General features: G+C 62.5%; 3 protein-coding genes and 1 long non-coding RNA gene across 4 annotated transcripts; all 4 read right to left on the bottom strand.

The window, feature by feature from the left end:
- Positions 1 to 1,668: 1,668 nt before the first annotated feature.
- Positions 1,669 to 2,737, bottom strand: LOC133208418 (zinc finger protein 92 homolog). The gene is made up of 2 exons (XM_061346244.1): positions 2,611 to 2,737; positions 1,669 to 2,509 (listed from the first exon to the last, which is right to left on the bottom strand). The coding sequence occupies exons 1-2, from the start codon at positions 2,735 to 2,737 to the stop codon at positions 1,911 to 1,913; spliced, it is 726 nt and encodes a 241-aa protein (XP_061202228.1). The 3' UTR covers positions 1,669 to 1,910.
- Positions 2,738 to 3,047: 310 nt separating this feature from the next.
- On the bottom strand, positions 3,048 to 4,258 carry LOC133208419 (zinc finger protein 577-like). Its single transcript, XM_061346245.1, has 3 exons — positions 4,231 to 4,258; positions 3,673 to 3,812; positions 3,048 to 3,386 (listed from the first exon to the last, which is right to left on the bottom strand). The coding sequence occupies exons 2-3, from the start codon at positions 3,697 to 3,699 to the stop codon at positions 3,048 to 3,050; spliced, it is 366 nt and encodes a 121-aa protein (XP_061202229.1). The 5' UTR covers positions 3,700 to 3,812; positions 4,231 to 4,258.
- A 1,293-nt stretch (positions 4,259 to 5,551) lies between these two features.
- LOC133208439 (zinc finger protein 883-like) lies at positions 5,552 to 14,619 on the bottom strand. The gene is made up of 5 exons (XM_061346272.1): positions 14,546 to 14,619; positions 14,211 to 14,337; positions 13,796 to 13,900; positions 12,735 to 13,536; positions 5,552 to 6,723 (listed from the first exon to the last, which is right to left on the bottom strand). Exons 1-5 carry the CDS (start codon positions 14,552 to 14,554, stop codon positions 5,706 to 5,708), a joined length of 2,061 nt encoding a protein of 686 aa, XP_061202256.1. The 5' UTR covers positions 14,555 to 14,619; the 3' UTR covers positions 5,552 to 5,705.
- On the bottom strand, positions 6,905 to 8,685 carry LOC133208440 (uncharacterized). The gene is made up of 4 exons (XR_009724372.1): positions 8,545 to 8,685; positions 8,303 to 8,407; positions 7,854 to 7,946; positions 6,905 to 7,087 (listed from the first exon to the last, which is right to left on the bottom strand). It is a non-coding gene; the product is annotated as an uncharacterized LOC133208440 (long non-coding RNA).
- Positions 14,620 to 16,450: the final 1,831 nt, after the last annotated feature.

Raw genomic sequence — 16,450 nt, forward strand, 5'->3', positions numbered from 1 at the left:
CGATGATTTTAACCCGTAGGATGTTACTGGTTGACGCGCCTCCTTTACTGCCTTTACATCCAATGCCTCCCATTCTTTCCCCCCTGTGGAGTGTTAAACACCGGGAATGCAGAGGGACCCATAGCTGAAAATTCCCCCATAACAATTGCATCTTTGACCATCCCATGCCAACCTTTAGCAGGGTTATTACTGTAATCCCCTACCCATGCCCAACACCCCCTCCCACTCCCCTTTCTTTACTACTGGATTGTAGGAGGGTAGTGCAGAGGGTTTGGAGGTTTCTTTTGTCTCCAATACTTTAATGTCTTCATCAGCTGTCGCAGGTGACCGTCACTGAGGCTGGATCGCATCTGCCGACGAGCCGAACTGTCTGAACCGTCTGAGTCTGAGTCGGGATCAGGAAGGGGAGGGTACAAGTCCGGTTCTGCCGGAGACTCTGGGTCTGGTTCCAATTCCAATTCGGGGTCTTCTTCCTCTAGGTCGAAGGTGACCGCGTTTGCACTTTCTACTTGTACTTTCGGACGCAAGCACTGTTTCACTTTATCTTCCCCCTTATGCCGAGGAGGCTTCTGCAGTGCATAACCGAGAAGGGCGGTAAACTCTTTCCCTAAGTCTATTTCTTTCCCTATACCTCGCTTCTCTAAGAAGCATTTAAATAAATCATAGGCTGCCTGTCTTTCCACATCCATTTTTATATTCCTCACAAATTACACAGCTTTGGCGCCAATGCAGCTTATCCTGCAGACAGCCAAATGAGCGGGCGGCGAAGGCAGAGGCTCCTCTACCGGTGAACCAGCTCCTCTCCTCCAGGTCCTCGAGGCGACTCGGTACTCTCATCCAGCAAGATCAGTGCCTTTGACCCTCTGGATGCTGCTTTTCCATTGCTTCCCCGCTCCGCTTGTGTCGACCCCAGCCTCTACGGGTACCTGGGTTCCTTTGTCTCGCCTGGGTCTAAGTCTTGTTCGGGCACCAATTTGTCACAGACTCCATGTCATCGCGATGGGGAGGGAACACAACACAACCAGTATGATTGATAAAAGTGATCCGTTTATTCTGCTTAAGCCTGGGGTTTATATAGAGCTAGATTGCTACACACACACATCCTTGGGAAACTCCTGTGGTTACATCCCTTCTTCTAACACCCTTGTTCCTCCCTTCAGGATACCCGTTAACTACAAGGTCAGCTCATCCTTTTGCACAGATGGTGTTTTACCGAGCTGGGCTTCTCACTGACTTTTACAACACTGGTCCCTGGCCAAGTTCAGCCATGGGAACGTGACCCTTGCCTGCCAACCACGCTTCCACACTCTGGCACCCCAACATGGGCAGCGCCTCTCGCCAAGACAAGCCCACATCCCTCCAGCTCCCTCAGAAGCCCGCAGGCAGATCGCAACTTCTCACCATGCCCCACCAGAGACAGGGATCTAGGGATGAGAGAGGGGACGCCAGCCCCCTTAGCCAGGCGCATGCACTGCCGCAGCGCTCGCTGCATCGTCACCACCCAGCAGCTTTATACTCGCTATCGGGTGGGAAAGTAAAGCAGCCGCTTCCCCCCGGCCCCGTGCACCATCCTGACTGCACCAGGACTGCTTACTGCATCCCCCCACCCCAGCAGATGGTTGGGTCCCCATGACCTCCCCACCAACTGCAGTTGTCCAGCACTCCCAAGAGGATCTGGTGTGGATGCTTCAGGGCAGTTGGTGATGGAAGAGCTGCCGTTTGCTAACTGTTCACACATGGGTGCTCTGGTGAAGCTGACATGGGCTGCTCAGCAGCAGTTCTGGGGGGTACCGGGTCACAGGCCAGGGGTGCTGTGGTGAGCCCACATCCAGCATCTGGTCCCCATATCCCAAAACCGCTTCTCACAGCCACTACATGGAAGGGCTTCAGAGATGGACCCACACGTCCAATCAGCCAGTCCCGGTGCACCCACTGGTGCTGCCCCTGGATGCAGTCCTTGCCGCAACCACCACACTGCGGGACCCTCTTGACGGTGTGGCCGTGGTGGGTGACGGTGCTGGTGTTCCTCCTGTGGAAGCCCTTGTGGCAGAGGAAGGCCGCTTCCCATTGCGGATGTGCTGGTGGGTGACCAGGCAGAGCTTCTGGCTGAAGCGGTGGCCGTGGTGCATGTGCTGGTGCTGCATCAGATCCTGGCTCTTGCTGAAGCTCTTCCTGCACTCAGCACAGGCACTGGGGCTCTGGGGGCCAGCATCAAGGTCCACATGGGTGACGTGGCTCTTCTGGTGCTGCTCAAGGTCGCCGGAGCAGGGAAAGCTCTGGGTGCATTGGGTGCAGGTGAAGGGCCGCTCTCCTAAGTGCCTCCGGGCATGGACACCCAGCGCCCTGCGGCTCCGGAAGCTCCGGTTGCACTCGGGGCACCTGGGGCGCGACTTCATCCTGGACACACTCCGCTGAGGCCTCCCGCTGTGCTCGGGCACTGCTGGGAGCTGGGTGGTGGGCACCGGCAGCACTCCAGGGACACCCGGGTGCATGTGGGTGACTCCAGCAGCTGGGGAGGAGATGCGGGGTCACCACTGGGATGGGTATCCCCAGCCCATCCTGGTGACCGGAGATGCTGGGTCTGAGGGCAGGGGGTGCTGCCCCTGGTACCTGGTGCAGCAGCTCGGCACCGGCGCCGGGACGTCGCACGTGGCATCAGCCCTCGCTCCAGCTTGGCAATGATCTCTGGCTTGACGGTGAGATGGCCTGTGCCGGCAGAGAGAGCACGCGCTCCCATGGTGCCCCCCGGCTCCTTCCAGACCCTCTCCTGGCTGCAGCTGTGGCTGCCCTCCCACAGCCATTACATTCCATCCCATCCCCATCCTGTCCCATCTCCATCACATCCTCATCCCTATCCCATCCCCATCCCCATTCTGTTCTACCCCATCTCATTCCATCCTATCCCCATCCCCATTCTGTCCCATTCCTATCCCCATCCCATCACAACCCCATTCCATCCTATCCCCAACCCCATTCTGTCCCATCTCTATCCCATTCCATCCCATCCCCATCTTCATTTTCATCTCTGTCCCATTCCACCCCCATCTTCACCCCATTCCCATCTCTATCCCATCCCACCAGCACCACTCTCCACGGGAGGCATCACCAAGACGACCCCTCCCTATGCCCACCGCAGCTCTGCCAGCACTCAAACCACAGCAGCCATGGCTCCATTTCCCTCCAAAGGCCTCCTTCAGCCAGAAGGGCGCACACCCAACGGGATGAATTCCTGGCCCAGCAGCACCAGGAGACTCCTCACCCAGCGACGCAACCACCTGGTAGTTCTCCAGCATCACCTCCCGGTAGAGCCGCCGCTGCCACCCAGCCAGCAAAGCCCATTCCTCAGGGGAGAAGTGCATGGCCACGTCCTCAAATGTCACCAGCATCTGCAGTGGGAACCGCATTGGGTCAACGTGGCTGGGCCGGACACCTCTGCCGGGCAGCACTGAGGGCTCCTGCATCCCGAGCAGCACCGGCAGAGCTCGGAGCATCCCATGCCAGAGAGGGGCAGGGCACAGCACTGCAACATGAGGCTTGAGGCCAGGAGCCGGTGCACTCTTGCCCGTGCCACGGCTTTATGGGCCGCTGGCATTTTGTGACAACCACACCAATGGCACCAACCATGGGAATCCCAGCCCTGGAGCTGGTTCATCACCAGCACCTGACCCCCACCTTGCCGGAGCAGCCTGGCCCTGGCATGTCACAAGCAGATGGATTCACGGGTGATGTTTATCCAGGCAGACGGTGGTGGGATGCTCCGGATCCTACCAGTGATGCCAGTCCCATGTGTAGCTGCTCCTAGATGCTGATCCCTGTCAAGCACAGCGACGTGGGGAATAACATGGGGGCCAAAGGGCACTTACTGCCCACAGCACCGGACCCTGCGCTGGGGCCCTGGAATACCAGCAAAGGGAGCAACCCAGTGAGCATCCCCCGTGGTGTGTCTGGGTTGGAAATGGCAATGGAAACAGGGGAAACGGGATTTGAGGAACCCCCAAACACCCGAACCAGGCTCCGGTGCCCGGGGAGAGCCGCAGGAGGATGATGGGGGGTACCTGGGGGTACCGATCCGGGCGGGTAGGCCTCGGAGTGGGGAATGCCGAGTGGGGCCGGGAGGTTCGGGGGGTGCCGGGGGGGGGGAGGTGAGGGGGATCCCCTCCCTGCGCGGGGTGTCTGGGGGTGTCAGCGCCCATCCCCGTGGCACCAGGCCGCCCCCCGCCTCTCCCGTACCTACCGCGGGGCTGCGCCGGCCGGGCCGTGGGCGGGGACAGAGGCGGTGCCGGGATCCTTGGTGTGTCAGCCCCGAGCGGCGGCAGAGCAGGTCGGGAGGTGTAGTCCGGAGGGTGATGGGGGGATGCCCGTGCTCTTCCTGCCTCCATCCATAGGGATGTGGGTGGACCCATCCCTGGTGATCTTCCCACCCAGCGGGATTGGTGCCCCCCCCCCCCCCCAAGTCCACCTGTGGGATGTGGGTGCCCCCCCAAGTTGCTGGCCAGGGAAGCAGGTGCCCACCCCAGTGACCCCCTCCCCAGGGAAGCAGGTTCTCCCCCTCATCCAGCTGCAGGTAAGTGGGCCTCCTCCCGCTCCGTGGATGCAGGGACACCTTCCACCAGACCAGGTTGCTCCAAGCCCCTGTGTCCAACCTGGCCTTGAACACTGCCAGGGATGGGGCAGCCACAGCTTCTCTGGGCAACCTGTGCCAGGGCCTCATCACCCTCACAGGGAAGAACTTCTTCCTCAGATCCCATCTCAGTCTCCCCTCTGTCAGTTTAAATCCATTCCCCCTTGTCCTGTCCCTACCTGCCCTTGTCAAAAGCCCCTCTGCAGCTTTCTTGTAGCCCCTTTAGGCACTGGAAGCTGCTCTAAGGTCTCCCCAGAGCCTTCTCTTCTCCAGGCTGAACAAGCCCAGCTCTCTCAGCCTGTCTCCATAGCAGAGGTGCTTCAGTCCTCAGAACATCTCTGTGGCCTCTCGACTTGCCAACAGCTCCATGTTCTCCTTATGCTGTTGCCCCAGATCTGGACGCAGGGCTGCAGGTGGGGTCTCACCAGAACAGAGAGGGAGAATCCCCTCCCTGGACCTGCTGGTCACGCTGCTGGTGATGCAGCCCGGGGCACAGTTGGTTTCTGGCCTGCAGGCACACACAGCTGGGTCGTGGGGAGCTTTTTGTCACCCCATAATGCAAAATGTTGGGCTGCACTTTTTATTAGTTTCTGTATCGAGGGGAAATAAAAAGGAAGATATAAATATGTGTGTCCAGCAGCCACCCCCTAGCCCCTCACTTGCCCTCACACAGCCAGGAAGGGGTTAATCCCCCACCATCCTGTGGGCAGCGACAGCACTGGCTGCTGTCCCATTTTACAGCGTCAGGGGCACGGGGACCCCTGGCCCCACTTCTCCCATCACAATTCGCTTTTGGGGTGTTTCTGAGCAGCAGCTCTTGTGTGGAGGACGCCACAAACCCTGCCATGACGTGGGGATCCGGTGAGGCTGGAGCACCAGCTCCAGCTCCCAGTCACAGCATCACAACCAAAAGCCGGCAGCATCCCCAGCCAGCCGGTAGCTGGGAAAACCACTGACCCCACCGCACCGCTGGCCCCGCAGCAGGCTCAAGGCTCTGGTGATGGTCTCATTCCTCCCCTCACCGCTCCATCGGTGGGAACACACCCTGGGCAGGATGCTGAGCTGTCCTCACAGCCACCAACCCCTACTTGTACTTGGAGAGCGGCACAGGGCGCTGGGTGCAGGGCACAAGGAGCGGGTGCACGGGGAGGAAGGGGCCGAAGGGCTCTCCCTCGCGGCACCGGGACAGGATCCTCTCCTCGGCATGCCCACGCTGGTGCACTGTCAGCTCCTTCTTGTGGGCGAAGACGCGGCCACACTCGGTACAGGGGTAGACCCGCTGCACGGCGTGGGTGAGGTGGTGCGTCCGCAGGTTGCCCTTGTACTTGAAGCTCTTCCCGCACTGGAGGCAGGTGAAGGGGCGCTCGCCCGTGTGGATGCGCTGGTGCTTCATCAGCGTCGTCTTCAGGTTGAAGGTCTTGCCGCAGTCGGCGCAGGCGAAGGGGCGCTCGCCCGTGTGGATGCGCTGGTGGGTGATGAGGGTGCCCTTGCGGTTGAAGCTCTTGCCGCACTCCGTGCAGGTGAAGGGCTTCTCGCCGGTGTGGATGCGCCGGTGCTTGATGAGCTCGCCGTTGTGGCTGAAGCTCTTGCCGCAGTCGGCGCAGGCGAAGGGCCGCTCGCCCGTGTGGATGCGCTGGTGCCGCGTCAGGTCACCGTTGCGGCTGAAGCTCTTCCCGCACTCGGAGCAGCTGAAGGGCCGGTCGCCGACGTGGATCTTCTGGTGGAGGATGAAGGTCTTCTTGGCGCAGAAGCCCTTGCCGCACTCGGCACAGGTGAAGGGGCGCTCACCACGGTGGATCTTCTGGTGGGTGAGGAAGTTGGCCTTACGGTTGAAGCTCTTGCCACACTCGCTGCAGGAGAAGGGCTTCTCGCCTGTGTGGATGCGCTGGTGCAGGACGAAGGTCTGCTTGGAGCAGAAGCTCTTGCCGCAGACGGTGCAGGAGAACGGCTTCTCCCCAGTGTGGATGCGCTGGTGCCGCATCAGGTCACCCTTCTGGCTGAAGCTCTTGCCGCAGACGGTGCAGGTGAAGGGCTTCTCCCCGGTGTGCACCCGCAGGTGGGTGACGAGGTTCCCCCGGTGCTGGAAGCTCTTCCCGCACTCGCTGCAGGCAAAGGGACGCTCGGACGCATGGCTGCAGGGTCGCCGCGCTGGCTCGGAGCTGGGGGCCGTGGTGCTGCCTGTCCCGCAGGCGGAGGGCGGGACCTGCCCAGTGCCACTCACTGGCACCACTGAAGCCGTGTCCATTACCAGGCAGAGCCCCTGTGGCTTGGGGGTGACCCGCGGTCCTGCTGGGCTGTGCCGGACATCAGGCACGGCACCCTGCGCCTGCTGCACTGTCCATTGGCTGACATGGGGCCGGGGCCCCAGGGAACCCCCCCCAGCAGCCCCCAGGCTCTGCTCCGGCTCTGATGACCCTGGTTTCACCTCCTCCAGCTCCTCCTTGGGATGCCGCTTGCCACCGATGCCTGCCAAGAGAAGGGACCACGCGGTTACCTCCTGTGAGGACCCACAGCCACCAGAGCTGTGCCCATCGACAGAGTCACGGTGCATCCATGGCACTGGGGCCACTGTGACCCTCCGTCCATGTCATCAGGGCACCTTGTCCCCGTCTCAGCACTGTGAGCAGGGGTGGCATCACTGCTGCTGACCCCAGGGAGGTGCTCGCTCCTCTGGTGCAACACATGCACTGTCTGCCTGCACCTGTGGAAGAGCAGCACCATGCTCTGGCAGTGCCCACACACCAAGCAGCTCAGCAGGATGGCACCACAGGCTCTCCCTGCAGCTTTCTGCTGGGTTTGGGACATTGAGGCTGCAGGTGGAGTGGGAGCTGTGGTGGAGGCAGCCCCGGCCCCAGGATGCTGATCATGGAAATCCCATGGTAACACTGCCCCGAGGTCACTGGGCAGCCCATAAGGGACCCCAGAAGGTGCTGGTGGGACCCACAGGGCTGCCCATCACCTCCCCATGTCCACAGCCACTCATGGCAAGGGGGAGCCCTGACACCACAAACCGCATGCAAGTCGGGCTTGTGGCAAGGAGGCACCAAAGCCAAAGTGCTGAATGAAGGTGCAAATGTAAAGGGGAAACCCTATCTGCAGCTGCAGCCAGTGCCGGTCACCAGCAGCACCCACCACCCTTGTCTTTGCTTGTCTTGGCCTGCAACCCCTCAGAAGAGTTTCCTTCTCCTCCCATCACCCAGAGCATGGGATGGGAATGAGCCCCAGTGCTCACCTGTGCCACTGCAGTGGCCGGGAGCTCCTGTGGGACACTCGATGTGCAGCTCCTCCGGCTCCACCTTCATGATGACCTCGGGCTTGGCATCGCCTGAGAGCAGAGAACGGTGCTGGGTGGGCGCCAGCGGGGCCAAAGGTGACGCAGATGGGCTTCACAGCCCAGCCAGCAGCGATGGCAGGGTCGGGCTCACATGGGCACCCACTGAGGCTCATGTCCCCGTGTGGCATGGGACAATGTCACCGTGCCCCAGGGTGCCATGGGACAGGATGTCACTGTCCCCTGGGTGGTGTGCAACAGCGTCACCATCATCCCCAGGGTGGCGCAGGACAGTGTCACCCTGCCCTAAGTGGCACTTGGAGGGGATCAAGAGGGGCTGCTGCCCACTGCCCAGCTCACCCACCCCATTCCCCCTGGCTGTGTCCCCCCATATTCCCCACCTCACTCACAGGCCGTGTCCAGAGGGGTCACATCCTGCCCCAGGGAGCTGCAGCTGTAAAGTCCATATGCCGCATCTTCATCCTCACTTTTCCCAATGACTTCAGCCTTGATGCCTGTGGAAGGCAGGGAGGGAGGGAGGGAGGGAAGGAAGGTGCTGCCCGGAGCAGCTGGCATGGGACAGGGGACTCAATCCAGGACAGGGGGCTCTTGCCGAGCTCCTGGCCCTCACCCAGCCGCCTGCTCTGCTCACCAGTGCCGGGGACACCAGTGCCAGTGGCCTCAAGGCCCTGGGGACACCCGATGTAGGATTCATCCTCTGGTTCCGCTTTCACCACGATCTCACCCTTCGCACTGTCCCAGCCCTTTCCTGAGGAAGACAAACTGCGTCACACCAGCACTGCCAGCAGTGCTATCACGGGGTCCATGCTCCCTCCAGGCACGGAGGGAAGCAGGGGGACTGGACTCCCATCCATCCCCATGGCTGCCCTACGAGGACCTTCACCTGACCATAACTACGGCAGCAGCCAGTACTGGGTATGGCATCCCCAGCAGCAGCACCGTGCTGAGCTCTGGGCAAGTGGCACCTCAGCCCTTGGGGTCCCATGGCAGGGGGGAGCTGCGATGTCCCTGGGTTGCTGGGGCAGCCAGGACCTGCAGGACATCACCTCACCTGTGCCACAAGGATTGGGCATCACCTGGAGCCTCGTGTCCAGTGGGTTCCCCCCAGATGGCTCCTCTTGCTCCATCGCTGTGGTCCCACCAGAACCTGCTGGAGAGATGGGAGAGTCTCTGCCAGTGCCCTCCCCACCCCTGGGGGTCCAGGGGATGCCAACCCCACAGTCTGGGCTCCAACATGGGTGCCAGGTCAGGCCACCATCACCTGAATAGCCACCCTGGCTGCTCCTCACAGCCCAGCAGACACAAAGGTGGGGGTACAGGATCAGAGTAGGCGAACCCCAGCACAGGGACCCCCTGACAGCAGCATGGGGCTCAGCACCAGCATGGGTTGGGTACGCAGGGCTCCTGCACCCTGGCCCTCTCCAGCTTGGGGGTCACCGGAGCAACCCACTGGCTCTGAGAGGTAAAGGCTGGCTGTCCTCTCTTCCTCTTCATTATCATCATCCTCCTGCCAGCTCTAAGGACACCCTGCTGGGGGCAATGGGTGCTGCTGAGGGACCCCTGCAAGCACTGGGGCAGCAGGACCAGGGTGCTCAGGGGTTGATGGGGTTTGGCCCTTTCTGAACAGGAGCGCTCTGCTCCGGGGTTCCTCACCTCTGGCTGCCTGGGAGCAGGACCAGCCCCAGGCAGGGATTTGAGGTGAGGGTGGCTGGAACCAGCAGGAGCCACAGAGCGGGCACCTTACCCACACCCTGGGATCTGTCACTGTGCACCCATCACACCACTGATGGGATACAGGGCTGGGGGGCAGCCTCACAGCCACGGGGAGGATGCTCGTCTTATGGATGCTGGCACCCCCACATCCCTGCACCCTCTGTGCCACCCCACCACACCCCCGCCATTGCACTCACTGGGAATAGGATAGGGTTTGGGGCACGTTCCCCCCGGCACGGGACTAGCCCGCTCCCGGTACGTCCCTGCTCTGCTTCCCCCCCACGGCACGTCCCGTCCTGGTGCCCACCCACCCGCCTGTCCCAGTGTCCACAGCCTTTGCCCAGCGTCCCCCGCCTGTCCCGGTGACATGCTGATTGCCTCAGTACCGCCTTCCCGGTGCCACCCTCCCGTCCCAGTGCCCCCCACTCCCGCTGGGCACCTCCCCGATGCCCCCGCCGTCCCGGTCACCCCGACAATGCCTCCCCTCCTGCCCCCACCCGCACCACGGCTCCAGCCCCGGTCCCGGTCCCGGTCCCCGCCCCCTGCTCTCACCGGCGATGGCCGCGGAGCGCACCGGGGCGGCGGCGGCGCGCGGGGCGGCAGACAAAGGGCCGCGGCCCCGCGGGCTGCCGGGAGCCGTAGTCCGGGACCGGGGCCCGCCCCCCCCCCCCCGCCCGGTGTCACGGGAGGGTGCTCCGGGGTCCCGGGCGGCGGAGACCGGTGCTGGTCGGGGAGGAGCGGTGTCAGTGCGGCCGGAGCTGTCACCGGCACCGTGGCACCGGGCTTGGGGACACAACGGGAATGTTGAGCAGGTCGGGTCATGGAGGAGGCACGGGGGATGGACTGCAGTGGGGTGAGGGACACGGGGATGCAGGGACATAGGGAAGTGGTAGGGCAGACCACCCAGATAGATTTGGGTTCCCTGCAGGATGGCAATGCTTGAGTGGGCTATCCCAGCCCTTGGCAGGGAGACGCATCACTGGCACCAGGAATGGCAGCACCAGCCCCACGGGGATGTGTTTATTCCCCTCCCTGCTCTACCTGCACAACCGTAGCCATCTGCCCCAGATGTGTGCAGCAGTGGGGAGGGGATGGGAACGAGGTAAGGTGATGTTATCCCAAGTGGTACAGGGAAGTGCAAGGGGAAGAGAAAGAAAAGGGAAAGGAGAAAGGGAAAAAAGGGGAAAGGTGAAAAGGGAAAGCGAAGGGAAAATTCCAGCCGGAGGGGGCCTCCACCGACCATCCAGCCCAACTGCACCTCATCCATCAGCCCTTGAGAATGGATGCGTTTGGGTTCCCTGAGCAACGCCTGGCACCAGGGGAGGAAAAAGAGCAAAAGGAGAGCACCACCACCCCTGCACCCCCAGTGCCTGCACCCCCAGCCCGAGGCCACTCAGGAGTTGCTGTTCCCCCTCTGCTGTCCCTCCGCTTTCATTCCTGCCAAAGGGATTCATTAACCTATGAGGAACTGTGGACACCACGGTGCTCTAGGACTTAGAACACACCTACGCTTGCCTGAGACTGGGGAGCCAGTGGCACCAGTGCCCAAGGGAAGAGCTGCTGGCCCAGCAGCCTGTGCTCGATGTCACTGACACCCCAGTGTCCCGGACCCAGCCATGCTCCCCACCCTGGGGTGCCCACCCAGACCAGCAGCGGGACGATGGCACAGCACAATGGGTCAGTTTGGGAAATCTGCTTTCTGAAAAGGCAGCTTTTACTTGAGGGACATTCTTCATGGCCACAGTGCAGGGGTGAATCGACGCAGGGACCTCAGGGATAGCCCACTGCCGCTGTTGACTTGCCAGGGGCTTTTGCCAAGGGCATGTAGGAACAGGACAAGGGGGAATGGCTTTAAACTGACAGAGGGGAGACTGAGATGGGATCTGAGGCAGAAGTTCTTCCCTGTGAGGGTGGTGAGGCCCTGGCACAGGTTGCCCAGAGAAGCTGTGGCTGCCCCATCCCTGGCAGTGTTCAAGGCCAGGTTGGATGGGGCTTGGAGCAACCCGGTCTGGTGGAAGGTGTCCCTGCTTGTGGCAGGGGGTTGGAACTGGATGGGATTTAAGGTCCCTTCCAACCCAACCCATTCTGTGGTTCTGTGATGAGTCTATGGAGCAGTGGCAGCAGAGGGTAGCCACCTTCCAGGCAGTGATGGCCACCAGCTAAGCCGGGGAGGAGTGAGGTGAGATGCACACAGAGCCACAGCCTCCAGCCACAACCACTGCAATCTCCTTTCAGCCCCGGGGCGAAGCACAGGGCACCACCCTCCTCCCTCACATTGGGTTTGCACCCCAAAAGCCGGGGCACGACCAACAAAGGGGCTGGGTGCTACCAGGGGGCCCACGACACCCTATGCTAGGTATGCCCAGCAGGTGATCCCAGCGCTTGGATCACGGCCGCCCTCTGAACACAGGCGATATCCTCACCCTTGAGAGCCCTGGAACCACGGCAGGGTCTGGTGCTATTTGGCCCCCCAAGTCCCCAGCCCCACTGCAAGGGGGAGACCAAGAGCAAAAGTGAAGGGCTCTAGACATGATCTGCTGCCACGATGCAGGATGAGGCCCTTTTTGTGCTGCTACAAGAGACCAGACCCCACACTCGCATCGCTCACTTCTACTTTAAATGTAGACAAGGAGACACCCCCCACACAGGGGCAGGGCACTGGTGGGACCGGGAGAACTGGGAAGTGCCCTGGAGGGATATTCCAAGGCCTGAAGAGAAAATGAGGTGCTCTGGAGGGATTTCCCAATGTCCAAAAGGGTGCAGAGCATAGGGATACACAAATCATGGATGGGCACTGGGGGGAAGGCACTTTGCATCAATGAAGTCAGGCCCTGGGGGCAGGAAGGGGCTCCTCTGGCCCCTCCGCATCGGGATAAAACCCCTCCTGAGCTCCATAGCAGCCACGGCTACTGCCGGCAACCAGCTGGCTCGCCCCCTGCGCCAAGGCTCCCGGCATCGCGCTCCGCATGCTCACACTGGTGCCGCAGGAGCTTGCTCTTGGACCGGAAGCCCAGGTGGCACCGGGGGCAGGCGAGGCTCTGGCAGCGGCGGTGCAGCCTCTTGTGGGTGATGAGGTTGGCCTTGCTGCGGAAGGCCCTGTCGCACTGCGGGCAGGGGAAGGGCCGCTCGGCCGTGTGCACGCGCTGGTGCGCCAGCAGGTACCCGCTGCGGCTGAAGCAGCGCCCGCAGACGGAGCACTGGTGGGAGCGCTCCCGCGCGTGGCTGCGCTGGTGGATGATGAGGCTCTCCTGCCAGCTGAACCTGCGCCCGCAGCGCCCGCACCGGAACGGCCGCTCCTCGCCGTGTGCCGCCCGGTGCCGGCTCAGGCTGGCCTCGTCCTTGAAGCGCTTCTTGCAGTCGGAGCACTCGTGGCAGGCGTTGCCGGCCGCGTGCTCCTTGAGGTGCGCCTGCAGCTTGCGCTTGTGGAGGAAGCTGTCCCCGCACAGCGGGCAGCAGTAGCTGCTCTCACTGCCGTGGCTCGCCCGGTGCCGCAGCAGGTCGCCTTTCAAGCAGAAGGTGCTGCCGCACTCGGCGCAGACGTGCCGGTGCCGGCCCCGGTGCTTCTTGTGCGTCAGGAGGTTGCGGTGGTGGCGGAAGGCTTTCCCGCAGGCCCTGCACTGGTAGGAGGGTGCCGGCTGCAGGTGCTCACCCTCGTGTGTGCGCAGCCGGGCCTCGTCCTCGAAGCTCTGCCCGCAGGTGCTACAGATGAGAAGCGCCCTGGACACCGGCATCTGCTCACTCCCCGATAGCCCCTGGGGGGAGGCTCTGGCCCAGGTCTCTGTGTCACACAAGCTGGAGCGGAGCGGTGGGTACCACACCTTGGCTTCACTGGCTTGCACCGTGCACGGGACCCAGCATCCCCGGTTGTCTTCCTTAGACAGCTCCTCAGCAGCAGCCATGTCCCAGGCAGCTGCTGGGAACAGGGAGTCACATCAGGAGGACACCCCGGCACAGTGCCCACAGTGCTGGCGTCCTGCCTGCTGCAGCCTCCCCTCATCCCTGCAATGCCCACAGGGCAACTGGGCCAGGGGGCCGAGGCAGGATGCCCTGACCAGGGATGACAGCCAGCAGGGGCTGTCTCGGTGGCCACCTCACCCCAGCTTGCTACAGCAGCACCGATATCCCATCCCAGTGCCCCTGGCCATGCCAGTGTCCCAGTGCTCACTCACAGGTTCCAGAGGTGTCAGGAGCAGCCCGGTCCCCTCTGTCGCAGGGGTCTCCCACATACGACTCCTCCTCAGCCTCCATCTTGCAGACAAACTTGGACTCGGAGACTGTGCAGAAGAGAGGACCCTCAGTGTCCCCTGAGCCACCCCAGGAGTGTTACTGTCACTGTCACAGACACTGGGCCGGGGGGCTGCCGGCTGTGGAAGCAGCAGGTCCAGGGAGGGCTGCCAGTGCTGTGGCATCAAACTGGGATGCACCCGGATGGGGAGCAGCAGGGCCAGGGAGCCTGGAGCCGTTACTCCTCACACACTGGGGACAGGCTCAGCAGGTCAGGCTGTGACCCGGACCCCAGCCAAGCCTCTGGAACCCCAGCTCAGTCCCGAGGCCCCATGAGCTCCGTGCGGGGCTCACCCTTACCCAGGCTGGCAACGAGGTCTCGGTTCTCCAGCATCACCTCCCAGTAGAGCTGCCGCTGCCACCGCATCAGCTGCCTCCACTCCTCGGGGGAGAAGCGCACGGCCACATCCTCGAAGGCCACCGCACCCTGAGAACAAGACAGCGAGAGGGGGGGTCCCGGGGGTCCCGCAGCGCACCGGGACCCGGCGCACACACCGCCTCCCCCCACCCCGCTCCTCCCTCCCTGTCCCGGGGGCAACGGGAGCCACGGGCAGGAACTGCCGCCAGGATGGGAAATGGGTGCGGAAATGGGACCGGGGCACCCTCTCGCCCCGGGATACCCGGCCCGGCCTTACCCGCTGCATCTCTGCCCGGGGCACCGCCGCCAACCGGGAGACAGCCGGCGTCAGCGCCGCGATGGCTGCCGGGGAGGGCCCGGAAGGGGACGGGGAGGGCTGGACCGGACCTCGATGGGCGGTGGGAAGGGGCGGAGCGTCGGCAGCGGCGGAGGGGAGCTGCGGGCCTTCGGTCCCGCACACCGGGAGCATCCCCCCCCTGGCATGCGGAGCCCCCAGGAGCATCAGCCCCGGGTGCGCTCGGTGACATTGGAAGGAACCGTGGGGACCAAGCAGCGCCCGAGGGCTACCAGCAGCGGTTCTCTCCCCATTGCCACCACCCGGAGCGGGGGCCACCAGCTCCCTTTGCCCTCCCTATACCCTCACATGTATTTTGCTGCCCTCCCCGCCGTCCGCAGCCTGCCAAGCTCTGGCTGGGGACATGGGACAGCCCTCGAGCCCGTGAACCTTCCCCTATAGGGGTCCAGCCCTTTGGTCCCACCACCGACCCACACCGGGTCCCATGGGGTGTTGTGCTGCTGGCTCCATCCCTGTGGGTGTTTTGCTGTAGCTCCAGGTGCGGGGATCCCCTAGAGAGAGGTGCCGAGGGGGGGGGCTTCATGCGCCAGGGCTCTGAGAGGGGCATACTCCAAAACCAAGGGGAATCGCAGGTGGGAACTTCCCTGAGCAGAGTGAGGTTTGGCCTCCGCTCCTCTGCCCCGTGCCGGGTGTGCCAGCCCAGGGAGGGACATCCCTCCAGTGCTCCTGGGGGAAATTCCTGCACCTGGGAGGTTGTGCTGGGAATGAGCATCCACCAACATGTCCCAGAAGGGAACGGGCATCCACTGGCACTTTCCGAGAGGGAATTAGCACCCAACGGTGTGTCCTGGGAGAAGTGTCTGCCTGTGCCTCACTGAGGCAATGGTGGGCCTTTCCCACCCCATCCCACCAACCTCCCAGCTGGCCCGAGCCTGCTGACAGCCTGATTTTTTACAGTATTAGGAGGGAATCAGAGGAAATGTCCTTTTGGGACATCACTGTGTCCCCCTGGAAGAGCCTGCAGGTCCTTCTGGGTGACCAGTGCTCTGCAAATGGCTCTGCAGGTACCAGGCTGTGTCCTGGGGAGAGCAGCATGGACACAGCCTGGCTGCCTCCATGTGTGTCAGGCATGAGGAATCCAATACTCAGCATCCAAAAGCACCAAGAGACATGTTGGGTACATTCGCAAGTGTATGGTATCAAGGAGTCTTTGCAGGTGTCCCCCCCATCTCTCGACCCTGGTGAGGCCACATCTGGAGTACCGTATCCAGCCCAGGGCTCCTCAGTATGTGAAAGACAAGAAGCTACTGAGGAGGGTCCAGCAGAGGCCATAAGGATGATTTGGGGTTTGGAGCATCTCTTTTGTGAAGAGAGATTGCAGGAGCTTGGCCTGTTTAGAGCAGTCTGAGAGGGGATCTTACTAATGCATATAAATACCTCAAAGGTGGGTGCCAGGAGAATGGTGCCAGACTCTTCTCAGTGGTGCCCAGTGCCAGGATGAGGAGCAATGGCCATAAACTGGAACACAAGAAGTTTCAAGTCGACGTGAGAGGGCTTCTTTACTCTGAGTGTGGCAGAGCACTGGAACAGGCTGCCCAGTGGGGTTGTGGGGTCTGAAGACATTCCAAACCCACTTGGACACGTTCCTGTACAACCTGCTTTGGGTGGCCCTGCCTTGAGCTGGACGATCTCCAGAGACCCCTTCCAACCCGAGCGATGCCGGTGACCCCCGAACGCTCCCGGGGACGTCCGACAGGCGATGCGGGCGGCGCTCGGCGCTGCCGCAGCACAGGAGGAGCGTTTCCAGGCCAGCGCTCGGGGCGGCCGCTGGGGGTTTGTGCCGGTTGTCACACAGACACTTCCCCTCCCGCCGGCTTCTGGGCCGCC

Source organism: Neopsephotus bourkii, unplaced genomic scaffold, assembly GCF_033783945.1.
Source record: "Neopsephotus bourkii isolate Nb327-2 ecotype Australia unplaced genomic scaffold, CSIRO-AGI_Nbou_v1 NB_272, whole genome shotgun sequence".
Classification (NCBI taxonomy): Eukaryota; Metazoa; Chordata; class Aves; order Psittaciformes; family Psittacidae; genus Neopsephotus; species Neopsephotus bourkii.

Bases quoted from the DNA above. Each gene is read 5' to 3' on its own strand.
- LOC133208418 (XM_061346244.1), bottom strand. From the start codon at position 2,737: ATGGGAGCGCGTGCTCTCTCTGCCGGCACAGGCCATCTCACCGTCAAG. The intron at 2,510-2,610 runs GTACCAGGGGCA...TCTCCTCCCCAG, and splicing joins GTGCCGAGCTGCTGCACCAG to CTGCTGGAGTCACCCACATG.
- LOC133208419 (XM_061346245.1), bottom strand. From the start codon at position 3,699: ATGCCAGGGCCAGGCTGCTCCGGCAAG. The intron at 3,387-3,672 runs GTGGGGGTCAGG...TTCCCACTGCAG, and splicing joins GGCCAGGCTGCTCCGGCAAG to ATGCTGGTGACATTTGAGGA.
- LOC133208439 (XM_061346272.1), bottom strand. The intron at 13,537-13,795 runs GTGAGTGAGCAC...TGTTCCCAGCAG, and splicing joins TCCTGACACCTCTGGAACCT to CTGCCTGGGACATGGCTGCT. The intron at 6,724-12,734 runs GCAGTGCGACAG...CTTTGCCTGCAG, and splicing joins GAGCGGCCCTTCCCCTGCCC to CGAGTGCGGGAAGAGCTTCC.